This window comes from Delphinus delphis, chromosome 8 (genome assembly GCF_949987515.2).
Source record: "Delphinus delphis chromosome 8, mDelDel1.2, whole genome shotgun sequence".
Lineage (NCBI taxonomy): Eukaryota > Metazoa > Chordata > Mammalia > Artiodactyla > Delphinidae > Delphinus > Delphinus delphis.
The window spans coordinates 97,923,931-97,937,000 of record NC_082690.1 but is presented as its reverse complement, the minus strand read 5'-3'; the positions used below and the strand labels follow the sequence as shown (position 1 = coordinate 97,937,000).

At 42.8% G+C, this 13,070-nt stretch overlaps 1 protein-coding gene across 1 annotated transcript in view; it reads left to right on the top strand.

Annotated features, from left to right (window-relative positions):
• The first annotated feature begins 9,794 nt into the window (after window positions 1–9,794).
• The window catches only part of NUP160 (nucleoporin 160), a 55,592-nt gene continuing 52,316 nt past the window's right edge, over window positions 9,795–13,070 (top strand). The window contains exons 1-2 of the mRNA XM_060018911.1: window positions 9,795–9,974; window positions 10,244–10,355. Coding sequence (XP_059874894.1) covers window positions 9,875–9,974; window positions 10,244–10,355 — 212 coding nt within the window. The 5' untranslated portion in view covers window positions 9,795–9,874. The remainder of the gene's footprint in view (window positions 9,975–10,243; window positions 10,356–13,070) is intronic.

The following is a 13,070-nucleotide window of genomic DNA, read 5'->3' as shown; positions in this document are numbered from 1 at the left end:
CGATGCAGGGGACACGCGTTCGTGCCCCAGTCCGGGAAGATCCCACATGCTGCTGAGTGGCTGGGCCCGTGAGCCTGCGCGTCCGGAGCCTGTGCTCCACAACGGGAGAGGCCACAACAGTGAGAGGCCCACGTACCGCAAAAAAAAAAAAAAAAAAAAAAAGAACCTAGGGAGACATGACAACTAAATGTAATGTGGTGTTCTGGACAGAATCCTGGAACAGAAAAAAGACATTAGGTAAAAGTAGGGAAATATGATTAAAGTATGGATTTTAGTTAATAATAATGTATCAGTACTAGTTCATTAGTTATGATAAACGTATCCTACTAATATAAGTTGTTAACAGTAAAGGAAATGGGGAGGGAGGGTAGATGGAGTATATGGGAACTCTTTGCACTATCTTTGGAACTTCTTTGTAAGTCTGAAACTATCCTAAAATTAAAAGTTTATTAAAAAAAAAAAAAGAACTTTGTGACAGTCATTCTTGTATCTTGAAGCACATCTCTGATTGCTTCCTTAGGATAAAGCCCCCAGAATGAAATTGCCAAGTGAAAATGTATAGATATTTTTATTGACCAGAGATTATTCTTTTAAAATTCTTCTTTTTTTTTTTTTTTTTTGCAGTACGCGGGCCTCTCACTGCTGTGGCCTCTCCCGTTGCGGAGCACAGGCTCCGGACGCGCAGGCTCAGTGGCCATGGCTCACGGGCCCAGCCGCTCCGCGGCATGTGGGATCCTCCCAGACCGGGGCACGAACCCGTGTCCCCTGCATCGGCAGGCGGACTCTCAACCACTGCGCCACCAGGGAAGCCCCTAAAGTTACTTTTTATATGTAGATGTTTTGCTGACTTCTTGAACATGTTTTAGCCTTATGTCTTTATTTCAGCTTTTTCCTATGTGCAGACTTCTGAAACTGGAAGAAAACCAAAGGGATCATGAAACCCAACTTCCCTGTTTTACAGATGAGTACACTGAAGCCCAGAGAACTGAAGTGACTTGCCCAAGGTCAAGTGGCTAGTTAACAGTGGGAAGTAGAGGGACTTCCCTGGTGGTCCAGTGGTTAAGACTCTGCCCTTCCAATGCAGGGGGTGTGGATTCGATTCCTGGTTGGAGAACTAAGATCCCACATGCTGCACGGTGCAGCCAAAAAATGAGAGAAAAAAAAAACAACAGTGGGAAGTAGAACCCATATCCCTGTGGACTCTAATCTGTGCTAGGCTGTCCCTGGGTGTGTCTAAATGAAATAAAATTTTCTGACTCATGGTGGAATTAGCAATCAACACTCAGACCTGTGTCTATTTTCTGTAAGTAAATGTAAGCGTCTGCTTCCTTTGTCTTGGACGTGGTTGCTAGCAGCTAGAAGGATTTTTAAGTAAATTTAAAGAATGGATTCAGGCACAACTAATAGAACTGCTTGACTAAATTCTTGGGTATATCAGTTTTCCTTTCTGAGCTATTTCTTCCCTATCAGAAAAATTAGGATTCCAACACGTACTTCTTAGCCTCTGACAGGGACCTTGTAGAAACTAAGTAGCTAAACGCGGATATATCTGCAGAAGCCTTAGAAATGTCATTTAAGGAAAAGGCAGTTGAATGAGAACAAAGGGCACATTTTCTGTTAAGTGGTCTGTCATATCCCAAGAAAGTTCATTTCCTTGCCTGTACAGTCTCTAGACAAGGAAAAATCCCAGACTTGGCATTGGTAAGGAAGAAGAGGGCGATGGAAAGGAAGGGAGAGAATTGTTAGACTTCTTGGCTGGAGTTCAGAAACAAATAGTTCCCGAGCCTGGCATTGTCAGGGGCCAGCGTCAGGACCAGCCCAAGAAGGCAGACAAGGAACATTACTGTTCCTGACTTGGCTCTGCACACCGTTACTCAACAGAAACTGATGCGTAAGCAGGATCCTAGAGGATGCAAGAGGAGTATAAACAATCACTGGGTGCGGACCTGTGGTTGCCTATAGAAGCTTTGCCAGGCCCAAGATTATAGTCGTACATTCTTATTTAATTTCCAGACATTTTGCAGGATTTGGGCGATGACAAAAGCAAGCTAAAACAAAACTAAAGTCTGGGATTTAGAAAAGCATTGGCCTCTGACCTCAAACTGGAGCCTCTAATCAAAGTCCTAACACTTGCTCAGGTCAGTGAGCATCCTTGCTTTGCGATATGGAAATGACCTATTTGCCTATAAACATCTGTCAGCACCTGCACCAAATTGAAACTTGGCAGACAAAATGAGGAAGGGGTAATACTTCTTAAAACTCTATTTTTATGGTTTGAAGCTTTTTACTCTTTGAAGGACTAGAACAGAAGAGAGAGTGAGAGAACTCACAGGAGGTGATGAAAGGAGAAAAGAATGAAACAGATGGCAAAATCTCCCAATTGTTATTAATTGCCATCGTTGTTTCGCTGAGGAAGATGCAAAGACATTACCCATGACGAAAGAAGTGACAGCCCTGAGGTTTTAAGAAAGGACAGAATGAGAATGGAGCATTTGAAGTGGGTGTGACGTCGCAAGAATCTAGATTCAAATGAGAATCTATACTTAAAAACCTGAATCGCTAGATTAATTGTATTGTGTACTTTCACATGAAAAAGCAGCTTTGGGTTTTGTGTACATGCAAGTAAAACTGTTTACTGGATCAGCTTTGATCTTGGTCTTTAAGCTCAATATTAATTATATTTTATTGAGATGGCTTAACTGTCCCTGTTAAGCCTGCCTACACATCTGGTTCCTTGTTGATGCCTCCAATTCCACCATTAGAGTTCCACTTCTTTGAATTAGATGGTAAATTGATTACTTATCACATGTTAATTCCAGTCAACTGATAGCAGCTGTCTGAATCACTGTGTTGAAAGGATATTGAGGTAGGAAAGGACTCCCACAACTGATTAGCAAAATGAGCAAGAGAGGAAAGAGTGACAGTGGTCTGTGGGTTAAGGGAATGTGTGTTGCAGTACCCATACCTCTGGGAAGGGCAATTTATTAAGCTTTTCTATCACTGGCATCTCAGCACGAATTCATCTCAGATCATTTCCAATGCTGGTTTCAATAGGTATAGCACACATAGAAGCAAAATTCAGGATATATGGTTCAAGCAAGGCCTTTCTTTTCCGGTTTTGTGAATTAAGTACATGCAAGCTCTTACAAAGATATAAAAACAACATTTAAGTAAGCATGTAATGAACCACAACATATTGAAATTTAGGGGAAATATTATAGGAAAGGTGAAAAAAATCCAAGGCATATGGTCCCCACGGATGAGTCCAAAGCACAGGAAAATCAGGTCTGGGTGGGAACCCTGGGCTTTCAGGGGCCATCAGAGGACCCTGCTTTCTGAAGTCATGGTGGTTTTCTAAGCCGGTAGAAAGAATCATGTAAAGGGAAGTGAAATGTCACCAACACACTTTGCTTATTCCACAATTTTGCTTTTTAAAGAAACTTCTCCTGATGGGCTCTGCTCTGGGGGCTTCCTGGGGAGAATTTCAAAATTCTAGACAGAATGTTGGGGCAATTATTAAGAACCTACAATGTCATCCTGGTTTCCCCATGAGTTACCAACCCTACAGTGATGTCTTCTCTGTTTCAACAAGGCCCACGCGTATTAAGGTTCTCTATACTGGGGCCGGATCAACCTTTGAAAAAATTTTTTTGAACTATTTACAAAGTTTGGTTTGAGATCCAATAAAATTCTTATAGCAAATCTACAACAAGAATGTCTAATAGAGTACTTTAAGCACTGAGTTGTAAGGAAAGACATTTAAGTAAATCTAAACTCTTCAGTAATAAAGGAAAAGCTCTTGCAAAAGGTCCCCAGCCTTCTAAACACCACTCCTCACCCCAGTTCTCTCCATGCTTCTAAGACTTTTTGCCTGGAATGCTCTTTCTCCTTTTGGTACATATCTCTTTTATATTAATTAACATATTTTACTGTTATCTGTATTTCTCCTTTGTCTCTCTGTTAAACTGGCAGAGTCCCAAAAGCAGAGAGTGTGAAAGTTTTATTCTGTCCACAAATACTACTTCATGAACAAAGAGGAAGTGCTGGTCACAATGCTAGGCACCAGTGATACAACAGAAAACGAGGCAGATAAGATCCCTGACTGCACAGAGTCTATATCCTGAGGGATCTTTCTAACCCCAGTGACTAGCACATGGTAGGCGTGCAATCAAGACTGCAAGAATAAATGAAGCTCCTGCCAGGAATTTGAAATTTAGTCGCTATGATTAACACAGCAACAAAGGTGAATGGCAATTAAAAAAAAGAACAGAAATAGAAAATCTCAAGTCATTTGCATTGTGGTTATATCCCAAGTCATTTCTGCTATCACTAACAGCTATTATTGAAAGTAACTGTCCAAACAGCAGGAAACCACATTCCTAGAACCCAAGAAGATTTCATAAAACATATTCAATGTGAAATAATGCTAATTTCAATTAAAGAAATGATTACCTAAAATATTAACTAAGATCCTTATAAATGTAAGGCATGACTATGACTTCTTACAATACTCCTTGAATTCACCATGTCTAGAACATGGACATGAAGGTCAAAGAAGGCTTTGTAGTCAGGAAAACACTAAGCAGTAATCGTTTTTTTCAATTTTAGAATCTTTTACTAATAAAATGTAGTAAATTAATCTCAGTGAATTTTCCCATACCTTAGTAAACCCAAACATGCTTCTGTACACACACAAAATCCCCATACTCACCAAAACAAAATGAAAAATCTGGGTATTTTTAACATATGGGGAAAATGACAATAAAGCAGTGCTTCCCCAATTTTTTCCCATAGAACAATGGTCCAATGAGTTGTTCCTTGAAAAGAGCATAGAGTCTGGGAAACACATCACACATAAGGCCCAAATGGAGGTTTACAAAGCACACTATCATATTAATGTCTCTGAAAAGTTCTGCAGGAAAGAAATATGTTGAATTTCATTTATCATCATTTCCCATGCTTATTTCAACCACTGATTTCTTCTTTTAAGGAATAGCTATTCAGTTAGTTTAGGAAAATCTGATTTAAAGTTCAATTTACAATACCCTTCACTTATACTTAGTGGTGATCTAGCAAACCAAGACACTCTCAAGGCAAACCAAGACAATAGTGTTAAGCAATAAAAATATTTTTCCTATGAAAGTATCTGTAAATAAAACTTGCTGCACAAACAATAATCTTGGTAACATTCTACATTATGTTTCTAAATGAAGTCACCCCCTAACCACTAGATGGCAATATAATTCCACTTATGTTACAACCATACCATGCCAGTATATTAATAGTTCAAAGGGTAATTGAGCGTTCTAAGAATGTATATGCGCGTTTATTCATCTTTAGTCACTCTTTCAAACACTTCCTAGGAAATTTTAAGTTCTGAGAGCTCTGATGGCTGCTGAAAATAAGAAGAGGAATGAGACAGCTGTCAAAAACTATAATTCCTGGACTCCTGGGAAACGAAGATGCCCCATCAATTCACCAACCACTTTTTTTGGAAAAAAAAATAAAAGAAAGAAAGAAGATGCTCCATCAATTTACCAACCTTTTTTTAAAAAAAAAAAAATGAAAGAAAGAAAGGAAGAAACATGACTACATTAGGCATATTGATTGCATGACACATTCTTACTTTTTTATCTTAAACATTTTATTAAATTTTCACAGTTAAGCCATTTATTATGCATCAAAATTTTTAATCTTTTTTACTCTTTTTATAATACATAAAAAAATTTTAAGTATACATCACAGAAGTGAGAAAATGTGATGTATGGAAAGCACTGTGATAGACAAGTACCTAAGAAATTATCACAGTCTGAACTAAGTGGCACAAAGGTCACAGGTTGGGTGACTCTGAAGTCAATTTTGACTCAGGGAGGACATGCCAGTCCTCAGTCTCAGGGAGCATTCTGAGCCTTGAAATTAAGGAGAGATGAAGGTGAAGACCCAGCCTGTCTCCGACTTTTAGGCCACAGACCCTAGAGCTTTAGTGTCAGGAAGGAGCTTGAAAGTCAATAAGTACATCATCCTCTTGTAAGAAACTGATGCACAGAGATCTTGGGGGACTTCCCAAGTGAAAAGAGGTTAGCTGAGACACAGCTAGACCTTGAATCCCAGTCTTCTGATGCCCGGCTGATGTTCTTTCCAACACTGCATCATCAATTTTGGAATTTAGGAAAGATCCTCGCCTAAACTCTTTCCAACTTCTTTTTCCCTGCTGGTTCCCAGCTGGCTGCCCATCCTTAGACAAGAGGTGATGTGTGACCGTCTCCTACAGGATTCCCCGAAGCAACACTCTGAGGCAGAGATTTGCACACAGGAGGTTTGTTGGAGGGCGCACTCAGGACGAGCACTTCGCAGGGACTAAGCGAGGCAGGACTGGGCAGAAGAGAAGTTGAAGCCTCAGATGATCCCACTCAGTGCTCTGGAGCTGAATGGTCCTTCACAGTTGTTCTAGATCCAGGCAAGAGGGCAGGACCTTCAGATTTTCCACACTGACCACTCACTGGATACAGGGGGCATAACCATACGCAAGGCAGCTAAAAGCAAAAAAAAACAGTGAGCTAACATCAGGGTGTTGGCAGGGTTCCACTCCTTTCTGGAGACTTTAGGGGAGAATCTGTGTCTGTGCTTTTTCCAGCTTCTAGAGGCTGATCATATTCCTTGCTCATGGCCCCGTTTCTCCATCTTTACATGCCAGCCATTTCGTATAACTCTAACCTTTCTTCCGTCCTCACATCTCTCTCTTTCTGACCTCAACAGGGAAGTGTTCTCTCCTTTTGAGGACTATGTGATTAGACAGGGCCCACCTGCATGATCCAGGCTCATCTTTCCATCTGTAGATCCTTACCTTACTCACATGTAGTACAAAGTCCCTTTTGTCATGTAAGGTCACAGGTTCCAGGGATTAGGAAGTAGACATCTTGCGGGGGGGGGGGGGGGGGCATAATTCTGCCTACCACAATCTGGATTATATATTTTTTGCAAGAATAATTTATATGTTCATATCAGCATTATTCATAATAGCCAAAAAGTGGAAATAACCCAAATGTCCAGCAACTGATGTATATATGTGTGTGTATGCGTATATATATATATATATATATAGTATAGGCAAATCTATAGAAACATAAGTAGGTTAGTAGTTTCCAAGGGCTGAGGAGGGGGGATGGTCAGTGACTTCTGGGTGATAAAAATGTTCCCAAATGAGACTGTGGTGATGGTTACACAACTATGTGAATATACAAAAATCACTGAATTGCACAGTTTAGAGGGGGGGATTTTATGGTATGTGAATACTATCTGAAGAAAGTTGGTTAAAACTGCCTTACAGGGAACTCCCTGGTGGTCCAGTGGTTGGGACTCCTCACTTTCACTGACGAGGACCCAGGTTCAATCCCTGGTTGGGGAACTAAGATCTTGCAAGCCACACAGTGTGGCCAAAAAAACCAAAAAAAAGCCTTACAGGTGATGTTGCATCCTTCATTTTATAGCACACCAGGAGGCACCTTATATCTGGTTGTCTTTATTAGTGAGTAATGCTAAGATTGAACTCTGGGTTAAGGTGATGACAACTGATGGAAAATATATTTTTAACAAGTGCTTCAGAAAAGTTATCTACCTTACAAGGATAATGCTGCTTTACAAGGATGCTATGAGAATGAAATCAGAATGTGACATGATTAGTAAGTCATAAATATGGTGGGTAAAAAAAATGCCCCCCCCCCCAAGAAAGATGTCCACATCCTAACCCCTGGAACCTGTGGATATGTTACCTTACATGGCAAAAGGTACCTTGCAGATGTGATTAAGTTTAAGTATCTAGAGACGGGGAGATTACTCTGGATTATCTGGGTGAGCTCAACCTAATTACATGAGTCCTTAAACGCAGAGAACCCTTCCCTGAGATCAGAGAGAGATATGACACTGCTGGCTTTGAAGATGAAAGAAGGGGGCCACGAACCAAGGAATGTGTTGGCCTCTAGAAGGTGGAAAAGAAACGGAAAGAGATTCTCCTTTACAGTCTACAGAAAGAATACAGCCATACAGACACCATGATATTAGCCCCATAAGACCTGTATTGGACTTCTACGGAACTGTGAGCTAACAGTATTGTTTAAGCCACTAAATCTACGGTAATTTGTTCTAGTAGCAATAGAAAACCCATACGATAAAGCACACAGAACTCTAATAAGAAGATGACATCGCAAGTGAAATAGTTCAATATGGTAAAACCCAAATTTCCCCAACCCATGGATAAAAGCACAGTTACATTAAAAATGTGAACAAAGGGCTTCCCTGGTGGCACGGTGGCTAAGAATCTGCCTGCCAATGCAGAAGACACGGGTTCGAGCCCTGCTCCGGGAAGATCCCACATGCCGCAGGGCAACTAAGCCCATGCGCCACAACTACTGAGCCTGCGCTCTAGAGCCTGCGTGCCGCAACTACTGAAGCCCGCACACCTAGAGCCCATGCCCTGCAACAAGAGAAGCCACCACAATGAGAAGTCCACGCACCGCAGCAAAGAGGAGACCCTGCTCGCCGCTACTAGAGAAAGCCCGCGCAGAGCAACAAAGACCCAACACAGCCAAAAATAAATTAAAAAAAAATCAGTATGGCGTTTCCTTAAAAAACTAAAAATAGAACTACCATATGACCCAGCAATCCCATTACTGGGCATATACCCTGAGAAAACCATAATTCAAAAAAAGTCATGTACCACAATGTTCATTGCAGCACTATTTACAATAGCCAGGTCATAGAAGCAACCTAAGTGTCCATCAACAGATGAATGGATAAAGAATGTGTGGCACATATATACAATGGAATACTACTCAGCCATAAAAAGAAACGAAATTGAGTTATTTGTAGTGAGGTGGATGGACCTAGAGTCTGTCATACAGAGTGAAGTAAGTCAGAAAGAGAAAAACAAATACTGTATGCTAACGCACATATATGGAATCTAAAAAAAAAAGTGAACCTAGTTGCAAGGCAGGATTAAAGATGTAGACATAGAGAATGGACTTGAGGACACCAGGTGTGAGGGGGAAGCTGGGGCAAAGTGAGAGTAGCATCAACATATATACACTACCACATGTAAAACAGATGCCTAGTGGGAAGCAGCCGCATAGCACAGGGAGATCAGCTCGGCGCTTATGTGACCACCTAGAGGGGTGGGATAGGGAGGGTGAGAGGGAAAGGATACGCAAGAGGCAGGGGATATGGGGACACATGTATGCATATGGCTGATTCACTTTGGTGTACAACAGAAACACAGTATCGTGAAGCAATTATACTCCAATAAAGATCTATTAAAAAAAACCACGAATACAGTCTCTTGAAAAACTTTCAACACAAAATGCCCCTCTGCCCTTCACTCCCTCTCCTCACTGTCCCTACGGTCGCTTAACAGCAAAGAAAAGGAGACAGGGTGGAGATTCACTGACTGACACAGCGACGCAGGGAGAGGTGACCGCAAGCTAGGAATCCAGCAGAGGGCGCCCATCTGCTGGGCCTCCCCGGACCTCGACCCTCGCGGGAGACTGGGCCCCGCTGCCCAGGCGGGCGTTTTTAAAATGGAAACAAGCCCGGCCCCGCCCCCTGCCCTGAGAACGCCGGGAAAATGGCGCCGCGCCTTGGGGTTTCCTAGCAGGCCACGCAAAGGTTCCCGCAGGTAGAATCTGCAGGCTTCCCCTACCTGCTTCTCATCTGGCTTCCTCCCTGCCCACTCTGTCTCCGCCTCACAACGCAGTGTCGGACACACGCTTGACCTCTGCCGGCTTCTTCACGTGCCCGCATCTCCACCCGCTCCGCCCCCGGAAGTGACGACATCCGCCGGGTCCTGCTGGTGTCCCGTCGGGCCTCGCGGTGGCGCGGAAAGATGGCGACGGCGGGAGCCATGGAACGGAGCTTCGTGGAGCTCAGCGGAGCTGAGCGCGAAAGGCCGAGGCACTTTCGGGAGTTCACAGTTTGCTGCATTGGTACGGCAGAATCCCAGTAGGGCGCGATCCGATCCTTCGCTTCTGGCTTCTCCCCTGGATCCCTAAATCTCTGACCTCCCGTTCATCCTTCTGAGCCCACATGCCTATAGCCCCGGAATCAGAGCTTCTTTAGTGTCCTACTTCTGCGTCTTTGCTTCCCCTTCTTTTTGTATGGATTGTCAGTCCGTCACCCTCTGCTTTCTCAGCACCCTCAGTGCGTGTCATTCCCAGAGAACCACCTGTGCAGGCTGACCACTTTCATTTTGCAGGAACTGCAAATGTCGTGGCCGGAGCCGTGAAATACGGTGAGAGCGCGGGAGGCTTCTGTTATGTGGAAAGTGGCAAGTTGTTCTCCGTCACCAGAAACAGGTTCATTCATTGGTAAGTGCTGTGTTTGTCAAACCCCCTGGAAGGTCGGGTTGTTCGGCGGCTGAATTTTCGCGGCTGTTCTTAAGGTGTCATTCATTCTCCGAAGTGGTTATCGACAGGAAAAGAGAAAGGCTGTTTTCTATTCATATGTGAATCAGTGGAAAATTAAGGAGACCCAGAGTTCTAGAAGAGGTACCCTCCCAGGCAGCACTAAAAGCAGAAGAAATGTAGCTTAGGGGTTAAAGTCCAAAAGACCAGTTTTAAACATGAACCCATTATGTTTTTATAGTGCTTTACAGCTTCCTTCGTTCTACAAATATGTTTGAGCCTTTATAGTCAGGCGCTGCTAGGTGTGCTGGGGGTGAAGTGAGGAACAAAAACAATCACCATTTTCATCATGCAAGATGTAACAGTGTAAGAATAGACGTGGACCCACCTTTCATGGGGCAGTTTCGAGAAGGGGGAAGACATTATATAGCTAATGACCACATTTATAAATACAAATTTTTCATACTTGCCTAAGAGGAAAAGTGTAGGGGCTTTGAGGGGCTAATGGGAGTACCAAATATTATTGGTGGTGCTGGGAAGGCCTAAAGCAAGTCACATTTAAACTGAGATCTGAAGGATGAAACGTTAGCCAGGCAAGGGGTTGAGGGAGAGAGCAGTTCAGCAAGTGGGATCACCGTGCAGAAAATCCATGAGGTGGAAAGAACGTGACAGGTTTGAGGAACTGACTGAAGGTCTGTGTGGCTTAGGTGCAAATGGGCAAAATGGAAAATGATGTGACAGATGCTAAGACTAAGGAGGTAGGCAGGACTCAGATCAGGAAGGACCCTAAGGTCCTTTTTAAGGATTTTGGATTTTATCCTTAGTACATTGAGCAATCACTGATGGGTTTTAAAGGATTACTAAAATGATCAAAATCACATTTTAAAATAATCAGTCTACTTTGTGGAAAGTAGATTTGGGTTGGATGGGTACAATACAAAAGAACAACTTGCTTATATGATGGACCAGGTAAGATGTTAGTGACTCAATTGTGGGAGTGGCTAGGAAAAGAGAAATACATGGATTCAAGATACACTTAGAAGTTAACTTCATTTGGACCTGGAGATAGATTAAATATGGGGTGAGTGAGGGGTAGTAAGGGAAAAGGAGGGAGCAAGGACAAGCTCCTGTTTTCTAGTGTGACTAACCAAATATTGGGTAGAGGGTTTGCCATCTAATGAGATACAGAAGATGGGTTTTGGAGAGATGTAAATAATTCTTTTAGAGGTACTATTGAAGTCTCTGTGTAGTAGCTCTTTGGCAATGTCAAGTAGGCATTGAAATTTATAGGCTCAGAAGGAAGACCTGTGTTAAAGATGCATATCTCATTTATATAAGAAATATTTATGACGGAATTCCCTGGCGGTCCAGTGGCTAGGACTCGGCACTTTCACTGCTGTGGGCCCAGGTTCAATCCCTGGTCAGGGAACTAAGATGCCACAAGCTGCTCAGCGTGGCCAAAAAAAAAAAAAAAGAAATATTTTTGAGTGCCTAATATGTTCCAGTCAATGTTTAGGGACTGAGGACATAGCAGGGAGCAAAGCAGGCAGTCCCTGCTCTTGTGGAGGGAGCAGATCAACAACAATAACCAAAAATACCAAGTAAATATAATTCACCAGGTAATAATTAGAAGAGAACAGGGAAGAGGGAAGGGGAATTATTATTTTTAATATTTCACACAAGGTAGTCCGGCAAGACCCAGTGATAAGTTGGCACTTGAGCAGAGGAAGTAAGGATATCTGAGGGATGAGATTTCAGGTAGAGCCTTCCAAGAAAAAGGAACAAAAAATGCAAAAACCCTGAGCCAGGAGCTTGTGTGTTGTTTTCAAAGAATGGCAAAGGGCTAGGAGTCTGCAGCTGAGTGAACAAAGGATAGAGGAATAAGGTAGCCAAGAGCCAGATTAAGGCTTTGTCGGTTATTTTAAGGCTTTGACTCTTACTCTGAGTGAGATCAGAGGTTTTTAAGTGAAGAAATGGCATGGTCTAAGTCGTGTTTTTAAAAGGTTGCTTGGCTGCTGTGTTGAGAACTGAGTGTAATAGGAAAGGGTGGGAGCAGGGAGACCAGTTAGAGGTTGGTGCCACAATCCAGACAAAAAATGGTGGTGGCTTAGACTGGGGTTGGTATTGTTAGAGGCAGTGAGAAATGTTCTGATTGTGGATATGGTTTTTTTTTTTGCGGGGGGGGTGCTGTGTTGGGTCTTCGTTGCTGTGCGCGAGCTTTCTCTAGTTGTAGCAAGCAGGGGCTACTCTTCATTGCAGCGTGCGGGCTTCTCGTTGCAGTGGTTTCTCTTGTTGCAGAGCACGGGCTCTAGGTGTGCGGGCTTAGTTGCTCCGCGGCATGTGGGATCTTCCCAGACCAGGGCTCGAACCCACGTCCCCTGCATTGGCAGGCAGATTCTTAACCACTGTGCCACCAGGGAGGTCCCTGTGGATATGTTTTAAAAGTGATTTTATTAGAATTTACTATTAGATCAGATGTAGGGTATATAGAAAGAGGAGATTCAAGGGTGACCCCCAGATTTTTGGCTTGAACAACTAGAAGTTATAGAGATGTCATTAATGAGTTGGAAAAGTGCAGGTGAAGCAGGTGTTTTTGTTTCTTTGTCTTTCAGGTTTGCTGTGTCCTGGAATTCTGTTTTGGACAGGTTTAGTTTGAGATCCCTGTTAGATATACAAGTA